This window comes from Ursus americanus, chromosome 23 (assembly GCF_024610735.1).
Source record: "Ursus americanus isolate L20-20 chromosome 23, mUrsAme1.1.p, whole genome shotgun sequence".
NCBI classification, from domain to species: domain Eukaryota; kingdom Metazoa; phylum Chordata; class Mammalia; order Carnivora; family Ursidae; genus Ursus; species Ursus americanus.
The window spans coordinates 38,715,491-38,738,144 of record NC_142149.1 but is presented as its reverse complement, the minus strand read 5'-3'; the positions used below and the strand labels follow the sequence as shown (position 1 = coordinate 38,738,144).

At 39.6% G+C, this 22,654-nt stretch overlaps 1 protein-coding gene across 9 annotated transcripts in view; it reads left to right on the top strand.

Annotated features, from left to right (window-relative positions):
* RHOT1 (ras homolog family member T1) overlaps positions 1 to 22,654 on the top strand; it is a 67,689-nt gene that overhangs the window by 12,188 nt on the left and 32,847 nt on the right. For all 9 annotated transcript variants that reach the window (XR_015721351.1, XR_015721352.1, XM_087854621.1 and 6 more), the window contains 10 exons: positions 3,899 to 3,957; positions 5,597 to 5,678; positions 8,801 to 8,844; positions 9,155 to 9,208; positions 9,340 to 9,392; positions 13,474 to 13,582; positions 13,895 to 13,996; positions 19,070 to 19,168; positions 19,705 to 19,813; positions 20,592 to 20,712. Coding sequence is in view for 7 of the 9 variants with exons in the window: in XM_087854621.1 (XP_087710747.1) it covers positions 3,899 to 3,957; positions 5,597 to 5,678; positions 8,801 to 8,844; positions 9,155 to 9,208; positions 9,340 to 9,392; positions 13,474 to 13,582; positions 13,895 to 13,996; positions 19,070 to 19,168; positions 19,705 to 19,813; positions 20,592 to 20,712 (832 nt within the window). In the remaining 2 variants the exon portion in view is untranslated. The remainder of the gene's footprint in view (positions 1 to 3,898; positions 3,958 to 5,596; positions 5,679 to 8,800; positions 8,845 to 9,154; positions 9,209 to 9,339; positions 9,393 to 13,473; positions 13,583 to 13,894; positions 13,997 to 19,069; positions 19,169 to 19,704; positions 19,814 to 20,591; positions 20,713 to 22,654) is intronic.

The window sequence follows — 22,654 nt, the reverse complement described above, 5'->3', positions numbered from 1 at the left end:
ATCGTTCTGGGTTTTTTTCCCAGTGTGGATACATATTTATTTATAAAATGAAGTCATACAGTAATGCTGATTTATACCTGCATAAATGTTATTTTTCGAAGTAAAATGGAACAATTCGAGTCTCCAAATAATGACAGTAGTGGATTATAACACGTAGAATAATGTAGGAATCCATGAGACCATGCTGATATGAATCAGAAGAGAGTTTTTCCTTAAAGTAGAATGCAAAGTAAGGTAGAAGGATTGGTAGAAATAGAAACATCACCATGTAGCAACCACTATAGCAACACAGGACAAGAATCATGAATGGCTGCTAAAACCAGTAAGTGAAAGTTTACGAGAAACAGAATGTTTGCATAGTCTCAACTTATCTTCTCACAAGATACTTATCCATTACAAAGGGAATGATAATAACCTGCAGACACCACCTCCTCCAAGTGATGATAGTTAACATCACCAGTAATGGGACAAATTGACATCATCTCCCTGCTGCTGTGATGCACCGTGAGGGATACAGTATCAGTTCTGGAGCATTCCTGCCCAGAATGCAAAACCTGAAATTAATTATTAGGTAACATCATACAAACCCAATTGAGAGATAATCTACAAATTAAATGACTTGTTTTTTTTTTGTTTTGTTTTGTTTTGTTTTTAATGCTGAGGCCATGAAAGATAAAAACAATTGAGGAACTCTTCCAGACTAAAGACAAAGCAGACATGATGACCAAATGCAGCATTTGATCCTGGGGGAAGAAAAAGATTTTTCTTTTCCATAAAATGTGGTGATGGGTCAAATGGTGAGATGTGAAATAAGGTCAACAGAGTAGATAATTGCACTACGTTAGTGTTAATTTCCTGATCTTGAGAGTGCAACATGGTTATGGAAGAGAATGATCTTGTTTTTAGGAAATACATACTAAGGTGCTTAAGGGCATCATGTCTACAACTTAAATGGCTTTAAAAATATAGAGGGGAGGGGGAGGGAGAGGAAATGAATGATAATACAAATGTGGTATAATGTTAACATTTGAGGGATTTGGTTGAAGAATAGTTATGACTCCTTTGTACTATTTTTGCAGTGTTTCTGTAAGTCTGATACTTTCTCAAAATAAGTTAAAAAAAAGAAAAGTGGAACCAGAGCTGCTAGATTAGTCACCAGTGAATCAGTGAATATTTTAATTAATTTATATAGTATTTGTGTATGTAGTGCTTGCTGACTTTAGGGGCTATCATTCCTTCTCTGTATTATTGTCTTAATATATATATGTGTGTGTATATATATGTATATACACATATATGTATATACACATATATATACATATATATATATATATATATTTTTTTTTTTTTTTAAGATTTTATTTATTTGAGGGGCACCTGGGTGGCTAGTCGGTTAAGTGTCTGCCTTCCGCACAGGTCATGATTCCAGGGGTCCTGGGATCAAGCCCCGCGTCAGGCTCTCTGCTCAGCGGGGAGTCTGTTTATCCCTTTCCCTCTGCCTGCTGCTCCCCCTGCTTGTGAACTCTCTTTCTCTCTCTCTCTCTGTAAAATAAATAAATAAATTCTTAAAAGAAAAAAGATTGCATTTATTTGAGAGAGAGAGTGAGTGAGAGAGAGAGCACAAGCAGAGGGAGCAGCAGGCCGAGGGACAGGGAGAAGAAGCAGGCTCCCCACTGAGTAGGGAGCCCGATATGGGTCTCGATCCCAGGACCCTGGGATCATGCATGACCTGAGCCAAAGGCAGACATCTAACAGACTGAGCCACCCAGGCCTCCCATGTCTTCATATTTTTCTAAAGTATGTCATAGGAAAGAGATAGAACACTGGCTTAGCCATCAGAAGATGGGTTATTCTCTTAAGTCTGCAAGTGAGTTTTTAGTGAGATCTTGAGAAATCACTGTTTCTGGGTCCCAGGTTCTTCATCTGAAAATTTGTTCAGGGGGCTGGATAAGCTGACATTGATAACCGGATTCTAGCAGTTCTGTGATGATGGGCTCTGGATCCACTGACATGGTTGGAACTCAGAGAGGTGTTATCTTATAGTCAGAAATCGGAGCTAGAAGATACCTGTCAAATGGTCTACTCTGAGCCTCCACTAGCAACAGTCGACTTGTTTGCAGCACACCCTCTAGGTTGTTTTTACCAGTACTCTTTTTCCCAGCCATTCATCATTTTTCCAGAGACTTGTGGTTTTTTTTTTTTTTTTAAGATTTTATTTATTTATTTGACAGAGAGAGAGACAGCCAGTGAGAGAGGGAACACAAGCAGGGGGAGTGAGAGAGGAAGAAGCAGGCTTCCAGCGGAGCAGGGAGCCTGGTGCGGGGCTTGATCCCAGGACCCTGGGATCACGCCCTGAGCCGAAGGCAGACACTTAACGATTGAGCCACCCAGGCGCCCCTTGACTTGTGCTTTTAGTCACCCTTTCTTTTAGTCATTTAAAAAGAATGTGTGGGGCGCCTGGGTGGCACAGCGGTTAAGCGCCTGCCTTCGGCTCAGGGCGTGATCCCGGCGTTACGGGATCGAGCCCCACATCAGGCTCCTCTGCTATGAGCCTGCTTCTTCCTCTCCCACTCCCCCTGCTTGTGTTCCCTCTCTCGCTGGCTGTCTCTATCTCTGTAGAATAAATAAATAAAATCTTTAAAAAAAAAAAAAAGGAATGTGGCTTTTCTTCACTTCAGAATTTTCCAGTTCTCTCATATTTTGGCTTTACCTTTGGAAACCAGTTTGCTGTTATGGCAGACAGTAATAGGCAGGTGGATTGTTTTCGTCTAGAATCACAAAAAGATTTGGCTGATGCGGTTGAATGTATATGATCAGAAAGTGATGGGAATAGAAATGAAATTTCCGAATGAAAATGAAGATTTTTAAGTGTGTGCATTAAAAATCTTGCTAGGTTAGAAAATATAAGAGGAAAGTTACTTTTGCTCTTACTAAGCTTTTCCATATGATACCCTAAAAAAGAAAGAATGTAAGGATGTCCAAAGCAGACACACTGATCTTCTGTTGGTGAGGATGTAAATTAGTTTGTCCCTTTTTAGAGGTGATTTAACAATATTTATTAAAAATAAAGAAGATTATGCATGCTAACCTGAGTTCACTTCTAGGAATTTGTCCTGGAAAAATATTCATTGCAGCACTGTTTATAAAGGCAAAAGCTTGAACAGAGCTCATTGTTAGGAGACTGCATTAATAAATTAGGACATGTCTTATGTTGGATTCTTCTACAACTGTCAAAAAATAATGTAAAAGGTTTTTCATGCTAATATAAAATGGATTTCCTGTTGCTATTTTTAAAAATTGTGATAAAATATATAAGATGTATGATTTGACATTTTAACCATTTTTGAGGGTACGGTTAAGGGGCATTAAATACATTCACAGTGTTGTGTAATCATCAGGACTTTTTCTATCTAAAACTCTTCCATTATCCCCAATAAAAACTCTGTGTCCATTACATAATAACTGCCCCTTCACCCCTCCCAGGAAATTGTTACGTATGGACATGGAATACCGCCCAAGTACATACTTAAATGATAAGAGAAGACTGTAAAATAGTAGGAATGCCGTGATTATACTGGTAGACTGTGTGGTGAATTGTTATAATAATATAAGCAAAGAAAAAATCTGGGAGACTACATATACTAAACTGATAAAGAGGGATGTGAAAGAAGATTTTTACTTTTATATATTTTGGTAATTTTTTCGTTTTAAGCAATGGGCATGCATAACTTTTCTAAGCAGAAAAAAAAGATACTTTAAGCGCTGTACTAAAACTGGGTGATTTGGATGCCTCTGATTTTGGCTAATGAATGACCAGCTCTGCTGTGTGGTTGCTGAATTTGAGCTTACGTAGAACTTAAGCATTTTATTACTGAAATAATGATGTTTGTTTTCACAGCTAGAGTTGGGAAGACATCACTGATTATGTCTCTGGTCAGTGAAGAATTCCCAGAAGAGGTAAACAGTTTTATGTCTTTTCTGTATTTAAAATCTTTTAAATTTATCAAAATTGAGTTAAAGTGAGATAAATTCTGCACTTTTTTGGCATGTGTTTCCTTTCTGACAGTTGTGACTTTAAAAGGGCTCATATTAGTTTATGCGAGACATCCCTGAAATGTCGTGCAGGAGCAAGAATCACACCAGATCTGAGTTCACCTAAGTCCTTTGCCTTTCCTCCTTTTGATCTTGGCTAGACATTTATCATCTCTGTGCCTTAGTTGTCTCATCTGTAAAATGGGAGCTGGAAGGGATGTTAAGATCATCTAAGCTGTTAATCCTTTCTTAAAAATAAAATGTTATTCATAACCCCAAAATATAAAACAGGTGAGTATTCCTTTAGTTGAAGTAAGGGCTTGAAAAGTCTGGCTGGCTCCCCACCTGCCTTCCATCTGACACTCCCCAGTCTTTGAGGCATTAGAACCCCTAGGTTTCTGACCACGTATTTGAGAACCTTTAATATTATCCACTGCGTCATTTTACAAGCCTCTGCCTACCTCAAAGGATTGTTTTGTGTCTCAAATGAGGTAAGCTTAATTATAGTAGAGTACCACCAAAAGTAAGGCGGTTTTATGATTACTGGCAATATATTTGTGTTCCAGAATGAGGGACTGTTGGCTAAGGTCTTATGTATAGTTAGAATTTTGTTTTGGGGAATGGGACTGATGCAAATGGGATGAACACTATTTATTCTCTTCACATAGTTGGTATTATTAGCCCCACAGTTTGCATTTCCCCTTTCCTTAATCTTGTTTAGTTAGGAATATCTGTATAATTTCATTGTTCAGACAGGAATTTGGTACATTATATGGTAGTGTTTTCAAAAAATTACAAGTGCCACATGATCGTTCATTGTTTCTTTTGCTTTTTTTTCCCTCTTAAATAAGATACTGAAATAAGTAATTACTTAATTTGTGAAATGAAGTATATTATTGTATGATCACTTGGAGTATAATACCTAAAAGTTTTCTACGATCGTTTAACTGAGTTTAGAATTGTCATTTTAGCATAGTCCTCTTGGGTATGGATAAGAGGTTTTTAATTGGTTTAAAAAATCATACAGTCTTTCTAAAAAAAATGCACTCATTAAACAAGGCTTATATAGCCAATCAGTTATCTTCTAGAAGAAATTAATTTTGGTAATGTAGTGTTTTATTTGAGAATTGCTTTCGATTAACATAGCTCCTCATTTGTAGAGTATCTTAAGCAGTCAACAAAATGGAATAAAAACAGCCTTTTAAAAATCAGATGTTTGAAACACCAAATTAAGTACTGTTTTAGGCTGCATTAGATCTGAAGTACCCTTCATATGTCCTGCGCCCACACAAGTAGAAATGTGCATACTTTTTAAAAAGAAGTGTTTATTGGGGCGCCTGGATGACTCAGTTGGTGAGCAGGTCAGCTCAGGTCTTGATCTTAGGGTTGTGGGTTCAAGCACAAAAATAAGTATTTAAAAGTGTACTAAATCTTGAAAAGGTAGGTATGGGTGGGAGGGGCTAATATATAGATGAATTTACATGCTCTGTTAACAGGTTTGATTGATAATATCCAAAGTTTTGTTTTTTTTTTTTTTCTTTTCTATACTTGTTTGCAAATGAAGGTTCCTCCCCGGGCAGAGGAAATTACCATTCCAGCCGATGTCACCCCTGAGAGAGTTCCAACACACATCGTAGATTACTCAGGTAACGAATGTCCTCTTGTGGGTGAAGCTGCAGGTTAATTTAATAGTCCTCAAAAAAGGTATACATACTGAGCTTTAAAATATATTCCAGAATAGGTGTTCCTTTTTCTCTAGCAATAAATAATCATGTACTATTCTCGTCTCATTTATATCTCCCTGCCAGCCCCCACCCCATACCGCATATAAAGCCTCTGTCTTGTAGTTCCTGTCCCAGATTTACTAAGTTGGATTCCATAATAATGAAAAGGAAAGAGTGATGGTAAATGACAAATAGTAGATAAATCATTACCGTCCTTGACTTGGCATGTTTGCAGAGGTAAGTTCTGGATTAATTTTGTTATCAGGCATTCAGGAATGCTCTGATGATGTAGAAGGAGTTCTGAATTTGAGAATTTGTGGAGTTCTAAATTTGTTCTTTAATGTATCAGCCTTTGTCCCCTCCCCCAAATAATAGTTAAAACAGTCGTCAGCTTGCTTACTTTATATGATAATAAAAGCACATTTGTATTGCTTTTAATAATTTAAAATTTTTCTACCCACTAGTACTTACATTTTTTTCTTTCAAAGATTTTATTTATTTATTTGACAGCCAGAGGGAGAGAGAGAGGGAGTGGCAGAAGCAGGCTCCCCCCTGAGCAGAGAGCCTGAAGTGGGGCTCCATCCCAGGACTCTGGGATCATGACCTAAGCTGAAGGCAGATGCTTAACCAACTGAACCACCCAGGTGCCCCTAGGACTTACTTTTTTTTTTTTTTTTAAGTTTTTTTTATTTATTTATTCGACAGAGATAGAGACAGCCAACGAGAGAGGGAACACAAGCAGAGGGAGTGGGAGAGGAAGAAACAGACTCACAGCAGAGGAGCCCGACGTGGGGCTCGATCCCAGAACACCGGGATCACGCCCTGAGCCGAAGGCAGGCGCCTAACCGCTGTGCCACCCAGGCGCCCCTTAGGACTTACTTTTTAATCACTAAATTATTTTGCTGTGTTCTGAGACTTCTTTTAAAAAAGGCGGGGGGGTGCCTGGCTGGTTCAGTCGGTAGAGAATGTGACTCTTGATCTTGGGGTTGTGAGTTTGAGCCCCACACTGGGAGTCGGTTGTGACAGATATACACTCTGATGGGGGATATTCATAATGTGGGAAGCTATGTGGGGGTGGGAGGTATATGGGAAGTCTCTGTACCTTCCACTCCGTTCTGCTATGCATTTAAAACTGCTCTAAAAAATAAAATCTATTTGTAAGAATGGCATAACTACATTGGTAATACTTTGTTTTCCTAAGCTGGTGTTCCACATATTCTAAAAATAAAATATTAGACTGTGCAGTCTGATACATAGGACTATTGAACACTTAAAACCTGGCTAGTCTAAGCTGAAGTGTGCTGTAAGTATAAAATACAGGTGGAATTAGAAGACTTGGTGTGAGAAAAAGAATGTAAATCTCATTAATAATTCTTGTGTTGCGTACATGTTGAAATTTTAATATTTTATTAAATATTAAATATCTTGGGTTAAATAAAAATGTACTTTTACCTGTTCCTTTTTTACTTTTTGAGGGGAAGGGGCACAGGGAGAGGGAGAGAGAGAATCTTAAGCAGGCTCCGCACCCAGTGCAGAACCTGACATGGGGCTCGATCCCACAACCCTGAGATCATGACCTGAGCCAGAATCAAGAGTCAGACTCTTGAGCCACCCACGCACCCCATCCTTTTGACTTTTTTTAATGTGACTACCAGAACATTAAAAATGACATACACGGCTTGCTCACCCAGCTGCTAGACAGCACTATACCAGAAGCTGAGGGGGTTGGACGCTTTCTGGGGCAGTCAGCCTTATAACCTGCTTCGTTTACAAAATTACTCTTTTTCAGCATTGGAATTGAAGCCATTACCCATTGATTACTCAACATAAGAAAAGATACTTAAAATATGGCCAGTTATTTAACATAAATTAAAATACCATTGTACTCGTTTATGATATTAGTTTGTATGTCAGAAATAACAGGCGTTCTGGGGGAAAATATTTAACACAAGGTGATCTAAATTAATATGTCGGTTATTGCTTTCCTCTTCATTTGTATGCTTTTTTTAAAAAAAGATATATTTATTTATTTGAGAGAGAGTGAGCGAGCGCACAAGCCAGAGGGGCAGAAGGAGAGGGAGAGGGGGCGCCTGGGTCGCACAGCGGTTAAGCGTCTGCCTTCGGCTCAGGGCGTGATCCCGGCGTTATGGGATCGAGCCCCACATCAGGCTCCTCTGCTATGAGCCTGCTTCTTCCTCTCCCACTCCCTCTGCTTGTGTTCCCTCTCTCCCTGGCTGTCTCTATCTCTGTCAAATAAATAAATAAAATCTTAAAAAAAAAAAAAAAAAGGAGAGGAAGAGAATCTCAAGCAGACTCCTCGCTGAGTGCAGAGCTCAACGCAGGGCTCGATCTCCTGACCCTGATATCATGACCTGAGCCGAAATCCAAAGTTGGATGCTAAACTGACTGTGCCACCCAAGCACCCCGTTCATTTGTTTGCTTTTTCATCATAGCTATGACCATGCACATCCCCTGCACTGTGGGGTTATACGCACATCCACCATTTGAGACCCATTCCGGCCAGAGATATGTGCTAGAAAGGGAATTCTTGACTCTTCACTCCCGTGCTTGGGTTTTGTTTCTGGGGCCTGCTGTCTTGAGATACAAGCTCTTAAGCTTGTATTGCCCCGATTCTCACCTGGCCTTCTGACCCTGTGTGGATGGACTCTTTGTCTGGGCTTCTGACCACAGCACCTAGTCTTCTAGCTTGGGTTTCTGATCTCTTTGGCCTGACCCTTCTCAACTCTGGGTCAGATGCTGGCCTAGATTTATCACACAATGCCTTCTGCTCTTGGTGCCTGACTTATCCTCTGGTAGACTTGTCTGCCAGTGCCAGCCAGCTCCCTTATCGTAGTCCAGCTCTCTCCTTTCCCTGGCTTGCCCTTGTCTTAGCCACCTCATCTGGCTCTACGCTGTGTAAATCACATGAGCGATGGGGGGTGTTGGATGCGTGCCGCGTACATGTCAGCTCGGCCATTAGCTTTTATGAAAATGTTTAAAATAAAGATAAAATAATGAACATTTTTTGACTTTGTCATTTGTAGAAGCAGAACAGAGTGATGAACAGCTTCATCAAGAGATATCACAGGTGAGTTAAAGAAATAGCTGTAGGTCTTTTTGGTGGGAAAACAGTGATGATTTTGTGAGTCTGTCTTTTTATTTTCTCACTTAGGTCTTTTCAGTTCTCTGTTGTTAACTGCTGCCTTTGAGTATGTATTTTTGCAGTAAGTCCTTAGGAACTTCTGACTCTTAGAGGCATGCTAAATGTGGGGGTTTTTTTAGGTTTCAAATTTTATTCTTCCTTTGGCCCAAATATGTTAACTAGCTGGTAATTCAATGCTACTGTTTACATTTGTGTTGTTTAAAAATACCATTAATTTCTTAATTTTTTCTTGTAGGCTAACGTCATCTGCATAGTTTATGCTGTTAACAACAAGCATTCTATTGATAAGGTATGAGCGTGTGACTTTTTTCACTGTATCTCGTTAAATTTCAATGGGGGCACTTTTAAAATTGATCCTCAATTTAGAGTTTTCAGATAAGATCCTCATTGTGGCTTAGCTCTTCTTAATTTTCTTTTTAGGTAACAAGCCGATGGATTCCTCTCATAAATGAAAGAACGGACAAAGACAGCAGGTATTTTTTTCTTTTCTCTGAAACTTTGTATATTGAAAATTTCAAACTTAAAGAAAAGTTGCAAGAAATAGTACAGTGAACACCTGTAAACCCTTCACTTACATCCGCTAGTTAACCTTTGCCACATTTGCTTTACCTATAGGTCTTTCTCTGTTTATAGACACACATCGGTTTTGGGAGGAATTATTTGAGGCAGCACATATATTTGTGAGCAAAGCAGAAAATAGTACCAGAACTATAATGATTGACAACTTCTGACATGAAATATTTTGATCATTAATCTTACATAATTTCTCACACCACTGCTAAAGAAGTCTCCACTTTAGAAGTCCTCTTCATCTGTATTGTCTGTGCCTTCTCTGTGGAGGTGCCCCTTGCATGAGGAACGACTTCCCCCTGTCACTGATTGCTCACAGGTTGTGTGTATGAGGGCGCAGGACTGGGAGGAGAGTGAGTGCCCTCTGACATCTGGCTTACCCGCTTGGCTTCACTGAGCCTTCCTTCCTTTCTGTAGGGCAGAAGAGACTAACGCCTGTCTTGACTGCCTGTGGCAATTTTGAGAATCCGCTGAAATAATGCACTTGTACTGCTTTATAAGTTCTCTAAAGAACACTAGAGGTCTTTATTTAGGAATGCATCGAGAGAGATTTCTTCGAAATTCTTTGGAAGATACACATGTGATAGGGAGAAGTAAGAGAACACAACTTCTGTATTTTTCATATGAACGGAATGATAGTTCTGGGTTATAAGTGTTTTCAGTTTTAAGTCCAAATGGAAACCAAAAATTTTTCTTGCAGTATTATTTAATGGAACATGTCATTTATGAGGCATTTTTAAATGTTAGGGAAATCAGACTAATGTCTGTGTATTGCACCCATCTGGCCCTTTATTTACTTTTTTAGATTTCTCTGTTGGTTGGACATTTTTCTGCCTTGAAACTGTAAAGACTTGGTTCTGAACAGATGGACGTGGTCATTGGCCCCGCCTCATGTATTTATGGAGGGGGACTTTGTGACTGAGATGGCATTGTATATGCTGTGTCTTGCAGCGCTGAGGGCTCCTCTTTGTCATAGTTTTAAACTTTGAAGTGACTTCTTGACAAGGTAGAAAAGAGACAGTGACCCCGTAGAGCTACGCTCTCCAGCGTAGTAGACTCTAGTCAGGTGGGGCGATTTAACTTCAAATTAAGTAAAACTAAATAAAACTAAAAGTTCAGTTCCTTGGTTCCATGCAGCCACGTTTCAGGTGCTCAGGAGCCACTTGTGGCTGGTGGTTACAGTAATGGACAGTACAGATGAAGATCGTTTCCAGCAACACGGAAGGGTGTATGGGATAGGGCTGCCTTGGAGGGGTCCACGGCTGTATGCTCCTGCCACTGGCTCTTCTTGCTGCACACGTGAGCTGTTTCCACAGGGGACTCTTCAGAGAAGGCAGTTTTTCTGGGATCTATCAAGCACCAGATTGGAGCCCTGAGTTAAAAAAAAATTAGTTTCACCATGAGAGCTTCCTAAAATTCTGTGGCTAGTTTTGTGGCCCTTTTGGTATCTGAAAGTAGCTTTTAACATTTGAAGATCAATTTGAGCTTTCTCAGATGTGGCTGGGTTTTTTTTCCCTCTTCGAACCATATAAGCATACTTAACTTTTCTTGGGCTTGACTTGTCCCAAGGGGGCCTGTTTCTTTGCTATATGGACCTTACACTTTCCCAGTAACTTCTTTCCTGAGCCTCATACCTTAAGATAATTATATTTGTTGCACATATATTTTCCGTAGGACTTGCATGGACTGTTGTCACAGTGGTTCTTAATCGGGGGTGCCCATCACTTTCACCTGAGGTACTTTCAAAGAATATAGGTGCCTTTTCCCCACCCCTGGAGTTTTAGAATCTGTAGGTGTGGAGTAGGGCTTGGACATGTGTATTTTTTTAAGCTCCATAAATTATTTTGTATACATCTTAAGTCGTAAACCACTACATTTTTGGAGACCCTCCTGTCTTTGTTAGAAATGAAGCATGAGAGACTATGGACTCTGGGAAACAAACTGAGGGCCTCAGAGGGGAGGGGGTGGGGGAATGGGCTAGGCTGGTGATGGGTAGTAAGGAGGGCACGTATTGCATGGTGCACTGGGTGTTATACGCAAGTAATGAACCATCGAACTGTACATCGGAAACCGGGGATGTACTGTATGGTGACTAACATAATATAATAAAAAAACATTAAAAAAAAAGATTATAAAATGGAAACAAAGGATTCACATGCTCACGGACACATGTTATAGTTAGCATCTTGATAAACCGGTTTTTCTAAAAAAAAAAAAAAAAAAAACTATGTTTGGGTGACATAGTGGGCCAGTCCCTTCACGCGTAACCGTACTAGGGGAGTAAATGGATGCGCACAGAATTTCTCTTGCTATCTGGAGTTCCAGCAAGATGATTTGCTTTTTCTCCAAGCTCTCTTGCAGGATGTACAAATAACAGTTCCCTGCTAGTGTAGCTCCCGTTGATAATCCCCGTTTGGATTTCTTTTTTTTTTTTTTTTTTTTTAAAGATTTTATTTGTTTATTTGACAGAGATAGAGACAGCCAGCGAGAGAGGGAACACAAGCAGGGGGAGTGAGAGAGGAAGAGGCAGGCTCCCAGCCGAGGAGCCTGATGTGGGGCTCGATCCCATAACGCCGGGATCACGCCCTGAGCCGAAGGCAGACGCTCAACCGCTGTGCCACCCAGGCGCCCCCCCATTCAGATTTCTGATAGGCCTGTCAGATTTAACTTGTCTGAAACAAAATCCTTAATTCCCTGCCTACTCCCCCCACCCCCAAAATCAATCTTTTCTGACTCAGGAGATCAACTCATTTTGTCCAGCCGGAAACCTGTGTATTTTTCTTGATTTCTGCCTTGCCCTCAACCTCCATATCTAATCTACCAGTTGTTCCTATCAGTTCTGTTTGTAAAATGTATCTCAAATCTGAATGCTTTCTCTCCATCTTCACTGCCCTACCCCAGGCTACCACCTTTTAAAAAGCTTTTTATTGTTGAAAAAAAATCAGGCATATAACAAAAGTAAAGAGGATCGTCTAATGATTCCCTCTGTGTCTGTCACCGGCTTCAACAGTTATCAGTTTGTGGCCAGTCTTGTTTCATTTATTACCCCTTCCATTGGGATCATTTTGAACAAATCATACTGTCAGTATCTCAGTCTGTATCTCTGAAAGGCAACATATGACTCATTTTTAAATGTTGATCAGATCATATTGTGCCCCTACTCATAATTCTTCACTGACTTCCGTTTTACACTTACAATAAAATGCACACTCCTTACCACAGCCTCTGTGTCTGGCCTTTGCTCTTCTTTCCAACCCCGTTACACACCTCTTCCCCTTTGCTTAGTACTCGCTAGCCGCTCTGACATTTTTCTGTTCTTTGGACTCACCAGGGTGTTTTTTCAGTTTGAGCCCTTTGTACACACTGTCCCTTCTTCCTGCTGAGCTCTTTTCTGGCTCTTCACAGGGCCCATTTCATCTCATCCTTCACTCCTTGGCTCACATGCCACTTTGTCAGAGAGATTTTCCCCTGATTACCATATAATTAGCCCCCTCCCATGACTCTGTCCGTATCCCCCTATTTACTCTCTTCATTGCATTTATGGAATTGGAAAGTGTATTGTTTGTTTGCTTATTGTCCATTTTCTGATTTTCACTATTAGAATGGGCAGGACCTTGTCTGTCTTATATCCTTTAATGCTTAAAACAGTACCTGGCTTATAAGAAGTACTCAGTAGGGGCGCCTCGCGGCTCAGTCAGAAGAGCATGCTACTCTTAATCTTGGGTCATGAGTTCAAGACTCAGGTTGGGTGTAGAGATTACTAAAGAAAATAAATCAACGTTAAAAAAATTAAAAAAAAATAAGTACTCCATAAATATTTTTGAATATGAACATGCTGTCTAGGGGACTGGCACTGACTACGCTAGAGGGTTCATGTTGGGGGGATTCAGTAAAGCTAATTAGAATGGGTTATTATATACTTTGAAATAGATATTTAAAGTCTTTTGCTTTCCTTATTATTGCAATATATCCTGTTTATTTCAGGCTGCCTTTGATATTGGTTGGGAACAAATCTGATCTGGTGGAATATAGTAGTATGGAGACCATCCTTCCCATTATGAACCAGTACACAGAAATAGAAACCTGTGTGGAGGTATGCCTTACCATTTGATGTAGAAATTTGCTGCTGGTGCATTCTCACTAAACCGTGGTTTGAAATAGGATGTGAGAAGGTGTGGGATGGAATAAATTTCCCGCTGTTTGTGAAGTCATGTAAACCAAATGCAACAGAGAACTTGGAATTGGCCTCTGAGTTCTTTGTAGACATTAATATTATGATTTCAACAAAGAAAAAAGTATTTTTCAGTTTCTTCAATCTTGTTATTACCTTACACTGATAGTTTAAAAATTGTTTTTGGCTCCCATAATTGCTTTCAGAGTATAAAATTTTAAACTTTTTTTTCAGTGTTCAGCAAAAAACCTGAAGAACATATCAGAGCTCTTTTATTATGCACAGAAAGCTGTTCTTCATCCTACAGGGCCGCTATACTGTCCAGAAGAGAAAGAGGTAACCACCTACCCCCCAGGCTGTGTTAGTAGGAGCTGGAATGTGTAGGTAGTAACTTTAGTAGTGATTTTTGGCGCTCTTAAGTATTGTTCTAAACTGCTGAAATTTAAATTTATTGTCTATTAAACAATTACATTTTCTAGATACTTCAAAGACATTCATGTTAAATACTGTGAATAGTATTCCAGGTCAAATAGTGTTTCAGGAACTGCCATTAAAACAAACAGAAGAATTGGCAACAATAACAGCAAAGTCTGAAGACTTACCTAATACTCTACTTACTTTGCTAGTATAAAGTTCTCACACTTAAAAACACACACAAATGAAAACCTTGTGTAATGATTTGACATGGGTACAGCATGTAACACAATTTGAACATTCCTTTTTGTTTCATGGCTAAGAAACTGTAATATCTAAAATTTAATACTTGCTATAGCCTTTTTTCTTTTTTAAAAAAATTTATGTATTTGTTTTTTAATTCCAGTATAATTAATGTACAGCGATGTATTAGTTTCAGGTGTACAATATAGTGATTTAGCAGTTCTGTACGTTACTCAGTGCTCATCCTGATAAATGTACCCTAGGGGCGCCTGAGTGGCTCAGTCGGTTAAGCATCTGCCTTCGGCTCGGGTCATGATTCCAGGGTCTTGGGATCTAGCCCTGTGTTGGGCTCCCTGTTCAGCAGGGAGCCTGCTTCTCCCTCTCCCTCTGCCATTCCCCCTACTTGTCCTCTCTGGCTCTATCTCTCTGTCAAATAAATAAAAAAAATATTTAAAACTAAATGAATGAATGAATGAATGAACTCTTAATACCCTTCACCTATTTGCCATAGACTTTTTTTTTTTTAAGAGTTCTTTGTTTATGTGTGCACGAGCTGGGGGAAGGGCAGAGGGAGAGGGAGAGAGAAAGAATCTTCAAGCTGACTCCACGCTGAGCACAGAACCTGATGCGGGGCTTGATCCCAGAACCCTGAGATCACGACCTGAGCCGAAACCCAGAGTTGGCCACTCGACTGACTGAGCCACCCAGGCGCCCCTGCCATAGACTTGTATGGACATACCGCATTTTGTTTCTTTACCATTCATCTGGTGATTGACATTTGGGTTGTTTCCATTTTTTGATCATTGTGAGTAGAGTTGCTATTAACATTCATACGAAAGTTGAATACCTGTTTTCATTTCTTTTGAGTGTATACTGAGGAGTGAATTGCTAGGTCACATGGTAGTTCTGTTAAACCATTGAGGAATCACCAAACTGAATGGGCCGTTTCTCCACGTCTTTGCCATGCCAACACTTGCTATTTTCCTTTTTGTGTGTCTGTGTGTGCACTTTATTATAGCCATCCTAGTCGTGGTGGTGGTTTTGATTTGCATTTCCCTGTTACCTAATGATGTGAAACGTCCTCTCATGTGCTTATTGGCCATTTGTATATGGAGAAATGTTTATTTAAGTCTTTGCCCATGTCTTGGGTTGCCTTCTTATTGTTGAGTTTCTAAGAAATAAAAAGTTGCAGATTTTTTCTAAGAAAAGTTTAGTATCGGTGAGTGGCTGGCAGACCTTGACCTATGGGCCAAATTGGCCTGCCACCTGTTTTTGTACAGCCTGTGAGCTAAAAATTTATATAGTACATGTTTTTCAATGATTGAAAAAAAAATCTGAAGAAATAATATTTTGTTATATGGGAAAATCATATGACTTTCAAATTTCATCATTCATAAATAACATTTTACTGCAACACAGCCACACTCGTTCCTTTATGTTTGTCTGTGACTGCTTTCGTGCTGCGAAGGCACGAGTAGCTGCACCAGAGCCCGTGTGCAGTGCCCTCCCTTCTCCCTGCTGCCTGGGGCACTGCTGATCGCATGACCCAGTTATGACTTGACAGTGTGAGTACCATGTGTGCCCCGGTACCTAAGCATCTTACTGTTTTATTAATCAGTGCATTACCTCGCATGCCAGAACAAAAGAAATTATATGGCAAAGCAGATAGATTTTCTGGGCCCAGACTCCAGGTCTAGCATTGTTCTTTGAGGGACTTTGACGCAAATGCAAAGGAATTTTCCGTGTTTTGTAATCCATTTGACTGTGCACTTGAGCTTCCTTCTCACCTTCAGTTGGAACTGATTAATCTGTAGTGTAATGACGTGCAAACAGGAAAATATCAAGAAAAGAATCTCCTGTAATTGTATAAATACCTTCCAAGCAGTTCACATGCTCAGTTAAAATGCTCTGTTTCTGGCTATGTGTCAGTATTGGCCATATGTATCTACAAAATGATTTTCAAGGATGAAATATGTACATCTCATTGCAGATCAGCATTAACAGATGAGCACTTTCCGTCTTCATGATAGAGAACGCTAACTTTGAACCCTAATGAAACAAAATGGTATTTCTCCAAAAAGAGTTCTATTTTTCTTATTAGTAGACTTGTATAGCAAATTTATGCTCCCTTATTATTACATTTTGAATTCTGTCAATAAAAACTTCCTGGAAATTTGATTCTCTCTTGCTATATAATGTATAAATACCTATATGATATTCCTGATTTTGCCTGTTGGTCTCCAAAGCCTAAAATATTTGCTATGTGGCGCTTCACAGAAAAAGTGCTGCTGACCCCTGGTATAAGTAATTAATCTGAGTTATCCCTTAATCTGACCCTGATTTACTCTTCCTTAATCCTGGTTTACTGTTCCAGAATTGGAGTGCTTCCGCTCTTAGTCCAGTATTTCCCTAATTTGCGTCATGATAGTCACTAGGCACACTTCTTAAAAACGACAATTCCATTCTGATTCAGTCAGGTACATTATCTTATGATCAAGGAAATTTGGGAAAGTCTCATACTATAGAGATTTACCTGAGGCCTTGGCCTAGTGGTACATTAAATGCCCTCTATTAGTTTGTTCTCAGTGCTTTAATTGCTACTTTTTTCCTAGGCCTATTATTAATTCTGCTAATCTGCTTATCGCTCCTTCCCCTCCCCCAGTCCCAGAGACTCAAAGTTCTACCACCATCTGTTACTTGTTTCTTACAGGGACCTGCCTGAGATAAAGTGTGTAACTTTTAGAAACAATCTTGTTTTAGACAAGTATAAGCTTTGAGTCTAAGCTTATACCAGCACCATTTATGTAGACAACAATAATAAACTTTTTTTTTTTTCCCCTAAGTAAACTGCCCCCAACACGGGACTGGAAATCATGACCCTGAGATCAAGAGCTACACCCTCTACCAACTGAGCCAGCCAGGCGCCCCAACAAGAAACTTTCAACACAGGGGGTGCCTGGCCGGCTCAGTGGGTTGAGCCTCCTACCCTTGATTTCAGCTCAGGGTTGTGAGATTCAGCACAGAGCCTTCTTAAGATGCTCTCTTCCTCTGCCCCTCCACCCCAGGTCGTGGGTGCACGCGTGCGCACATGCTCTCTCTCTTTCCCTCTCTCTCAAAAATAAATAAATACATGTAAAAAAAAAACCAAAACAAAACTTTTAACACGGATTTGAGGTGGAATCATCAAAAAAATAATATTCAAGATTAAAGCCTGATGATTAATTTAAAATTAATTCTGGTGATGATGGACTCTGTATGGCCCATGGAGTCCTCTGCTTACCTAATAATGAAAAAGATGTGACTTGTATAATAATGTTTATTGTGGGGGCGCCTGGGTGGCACAGCGGTTAAGCGTCTGCCTTCGGCTCAGGGCATGATCCCGGCGTTATGGGATCGAGCCCCACATCAGGCTCCTCCGCTATGAGCCTGCTTCTTCCTCTCCCACTCCCTCTGCTTGTGTTCTCTCTCTTGCTGGCTGTCTCTATCTCTGTCGAATAAATAAATAAAATCTTTAAGAAAAAAAAATGTTTATTGTGAGGGTTTCAGTTACTCATATGCAAAATGAATTTTTTTGTTACTGTAAAAGTTTTTTACAGCTTTATTGAAATATAATTCTTAATACCTTTCAAACATAGTCATATTTTGGTGTTATATTTTAAGGTAGTTCCTATTTAAATACTGTATTGAGCCAATAGCTTATACCACTTAGCTTCTTTTTTTTTTTTTTTTTAAGATTTTTATTTATTTATTTGTCAGCACAAGCAGGGGAGCAGCAGGCAGAGGGAGAAGCAGGATCCCTGCTGAGCAAGGAACCTGATGTGGGACTCAATACCAGGACTCTGGGATCATGATCTGAGCTGAAAGCAGATGCTTGACCGACTGAGCCATGTAGGCATCCTAGACCACTTCAGCTTGTGATACATTTCAAGCTTTAGTGAAAAATGCATCACTTTATTTTTCTTCAAATTACCTTTTTTAAATGTAGCTTTTTATGATGTGAGGAAAAACCACTTGTACAAAATAAAGTTATTTTTAGATTCTATTTTTTACATCATTCTAGCTATTTCTACCTTTTGAAACATTTAGGTTATTATATGATAGGTTTTTAAAAATGTGAGTAAATAAAGTATAACAATGTCATCTTTATTAATTTTGGATATCTAATATTAGGATCACATTTATAGAAGTTATATCTTACTATTCTTTAAGTAAAAAATCACCCATGCTTGTAGACTTTTTAGCTTATGGCCCACTTAATACTCTTTTTTTTTTTTTTTAAAGAATTTATTTATTTGACAGAACAAGCAGGGGGAGCAGGAGAGGGAGAGGGAAAAGCAGGCTCCCCACTGAGCAGGGAGCCCGATGCGGGTCTCGATCCCAGGACCCTGGGATCATGACCTGAGCTGAAGGCAGACGCTTAACGACTGAGCCAGCCAGGTACCCCTCAGAATTATTCTTTTTTTTTTTAAAGATTTTATTTATTTATTTGACAGAGATAGAGACAGCCAGCAAGAGAGGGAACACAAGCAGGGGGAGTGGGAGAGGAAGAAGCAGGCTCATAGCGGAAGAGCCTGATGTGGGGCTCGATCCCATATCGCCAGGATCACGCCCTGAGCCGAAGGCAGACACTTAACCTCTGTGCCACCCAGGCGCCCCTCTCAGGATTATTCTTAACGTTACTTATGAAAGTCATATTTTGAAATCCCAACTGTCTTAATTAACAGAATTGTTTCTTTTTTCAATGATATATAGATGAAACCAGCCTGTATAAAAGCCCTCACCCGTATATTTAAAATATCTGATCAAGATAACGATGGCACTCTCAATGATGCTGAACTCAACTTCTTTCAGGTAGCCCTCTTCTTCTTCAGGCATTTCCGTATCTTGGGTGGGGGGTTGTTGGGAAATTTATAAAAATATTATTAGCTTAAAGCATGTTATGTTGATAAGCATGTCTCTTTCATGTAAAATTGTCTTTCCCCTCAAGCTATTTAAGTCTTCAGCTGGGGTTTACAACTCTCCTAGCATAGGAATTAAGGGGACTCTTTGACCATGTCGTTTCATGGTATATAGTGGGTGTATTAAAGATGACTTGAAGTTTGAACTCTGAATTATTTTTTCTTTCTTGGTTTTGTATAATACGGGTAAACAAAGAGCTGTGTGTTTTAGAAATGCTACGGAGAGAGTAGGGAAAGTTTCTTTCCTTCTACATATGACATGTTTTAAATAAATAATGCAAAGCAGAGATGACCCTATTCTAATTTAGGATTTGGGTTTTTTTTTTTTTTTCGTTACAACTGATTTAATGTTTTATAGACTGATGTTTTATATTTTTTGTGGTTTTAATGCTGTTTTGTTTTTAAATTTATTTTCATGTTTTTTGCTAGAGAATTTGTTTCAATACTCCATTAGCTCCCCAAGCTCTGGAAGATGTCAAGAATGTCGTCCGGAAACATATAAGTGATGGTGTGGCTGACAGTGGATTGACATTGAAAGGTGAGTGAATGGTGTTTTCCCCCCTTTTAAACTTCATGTTTTCAGTCTTTGGCAGAAGGTGAAGGTCTTAATAGCATTATATATACTTTAAGGAAATGTTAGTATTTAGTAATAGGCCTAAGATCTAACTTGGTTATTAAGAGTTACAAGAGACAGGCCACTGATGGAGATAATTATCCTTATTGTCAGCATAAATTAGAAGTGGGGAAGTCGCTCGGATCTTAGGAAGGCAGAGGACCGTCTGAGGGGCAGAGATTTCTGGGACAAATAAACTTATCTTAAAATTCTTAACTACTTAAAAGCATCCTTTCAATATAAATTATTTTCAGGGCAGACATTTTGTCTACCAGTCACATTTACCAAGTACAAAATGTTCCTTCTAGAATATATTATCGAGCCACAGTGAAATAAGAGATGAACTTGAAAACCACTGTTTTCCGTTATAGAAATAGGTTCAAAAATCTATAAAAGGATTTCATTTATTTTTATCACGTACCTTTGTGAATGTCAGTGTATTCCTCGGGATGCATGTTTGGCCCTTTTAGCCATCGTCATCTCTTGCTGACCTGGGAGTATGTGTATGTGTGCAGTGACTCTGAAGTCAGCTCTGTCTCATTGGCAGCTTGATGAGGTTTGTTTTGATTTCACTTCCAGTATGCAAAGCATACGTGTCTGTTCACGGTTCTAGCTCTTGCCATTACGTGTTACGTGCTTTTCTCGCTCGTGACTTGGTACCCTTACTCACATCACCTGTACTTACTGATTTATTTTATTTCAGGTTTCCTTTTCTTACACACACTTTTTATCCAGAGAGGGAGACACGAAACTACTTGGACTGTGCTCCGACGATTTGGCTATGATGATGATCTGGATTTGACACCCGAGTATTTATTCCCCTTGTATGTACCTTTGGCTTTCTAATTGATTTTGCTTGCCAAGTATTTTTAAGTTTTATTTAGCACACAGTTTAGATAGGTTTTGAGCTACTCAGAACTAATTTAGATTTACAGAGAGGTTTCTAGCAGGGTTTGTCAGCCTCGGCACAGTTGACATTTTAGAACAGACGACTCTCTGTTGTAGAGTCTGCCCCGTGTATAATAGGATGTTTAGCACATCCTTAGTTGCCAGTAACACCTCCTCCCCCAGCTGTGACAACTGAACACGTCCAGTGTCTCTAGAAATTGCCAAATGTTCCTTCAGGAGCGAAATCGTCCCCAGTTGAGAGCCCCCGATTTATAGCATGGCATAAATTTTTCCTCTTCTTCTCATGGGGAGTAAGAGTATCTTTTTTTATTCATCTCACTGAGGAAGGAGATAACAGATGCTGGACAAACTTGCATTTGGAATCAAGACGTCAGAGTATATTGGTTTACTTTCCTCTCCTTCTCCTCTGTGAGTTTTATGGCCATTTCTTAGCTCAGGATGAAATAAGTTAATTTTTCCTGAATAGCCTGTTTAGGAATTTTGTGGTTCTGTTTGTGGTTGTTATCCTGTGCTAATGCTCTGTGTAAGTTGTGTTTGTTTAAAATGGACGCACTGTCGCCCGAAACAGGAGACTGCCTTGCTGTGTGTTGTCTCTCCTGTACTCCAGGGACATAGGCTTTTCAGGGAAGTAACGTCCCAAGATCTGGCCTTTTGGGTCTTCAGCCTTTCTTCTTTCCTTTTTCTTTGGCACACTGTCTTCATATTGGCCCTTTTTATTTTATCATAGCACCCCTAGCTATCCATGTAAGGGTTTATAAAGACTCTTGTTTTTTTCATTTATCATCGTGGAGAAAGCAGAGTTCTTTCAGGCTGGATTCCTGGTCCATTAATCAGGTCTAAGTTGAAACTTCTCCTGTCAAAGTTACTAAATCTTGGCTCGAGTAATTTCCCAGATTTTTCAGTAAAAAACATATTGAATGAATAAATTTGTCCCGGGACCTTTTGTTAAGTTTTCTTTTCTGGGCCATTAACATGGGTAGGTAAATTCTATAGGAAGTTGCATATTATTTTCTTAAGCATGACAGTAAGAAAGCTCCATTGCTTAGGGCTTTGTGGCTCACACTAATCTCTCTCAGTTTCTGTCTGCCTTTCGTTTTCTGTAGAATAGCCTTGTAGAGCTACCACTTGGATCTTTCTAGCCTTCTTATTAAACTGTCTCCTTCTGTCCTTCATACTGCTACTAGATTAGTAGGTATATAAATACAGATTTGCCCATGTCACTTCCCTTAGAGCCAGGATAAAGCTCAGGCTTCTTAACCTGTTATACAAGGTCATTCATGATCTGCTCTGCTCATGCTTCACTCCCTGCCTTCATTCGAGAAGTAAATGCTACTATTCAACTATTTTTAGTCTACCAATCATCTATTGTTTCGGGCTTCAGGCTTTTGCCCAGGGATTCTCACTTTTCCCCTCCCTCTCCCCCAACCTAATTACTGCCTCTTATCCTTCAAGTCTCCAAGTCAGGTGATAGTGTCTGTCAGCAGGACTGACACCTTCCCACCCCCATGTCAGAGATGTCCCCTTTCGTGTGGGCCCCCGTAGCATCCTTGGCTTACCCATATCCCCCGCTTGCCTCATTCTGTTGTGATAGTTAGGTTGTCTGTTTGCGGTCTGTCTCCTACTTGAATGTGGTTCCCTAGAGGTAGGGGGCTTGTCTTGTTTTCGTGTCCCTAGTGCTTAGCTCAGTGTCTTTGAACTGAACTTAGGATGGGTCAAACGTCAAATCAGGCAGGGATAACTTCTTTACATCATTTTCAGCTCATTACAATGTTGACATAAGCCATAATTACGGCTTACAGTTTGTTTATAAGGAGAACAAACTCGTTACGGTGTAATTGGTGTTACTTGTAAAATTTT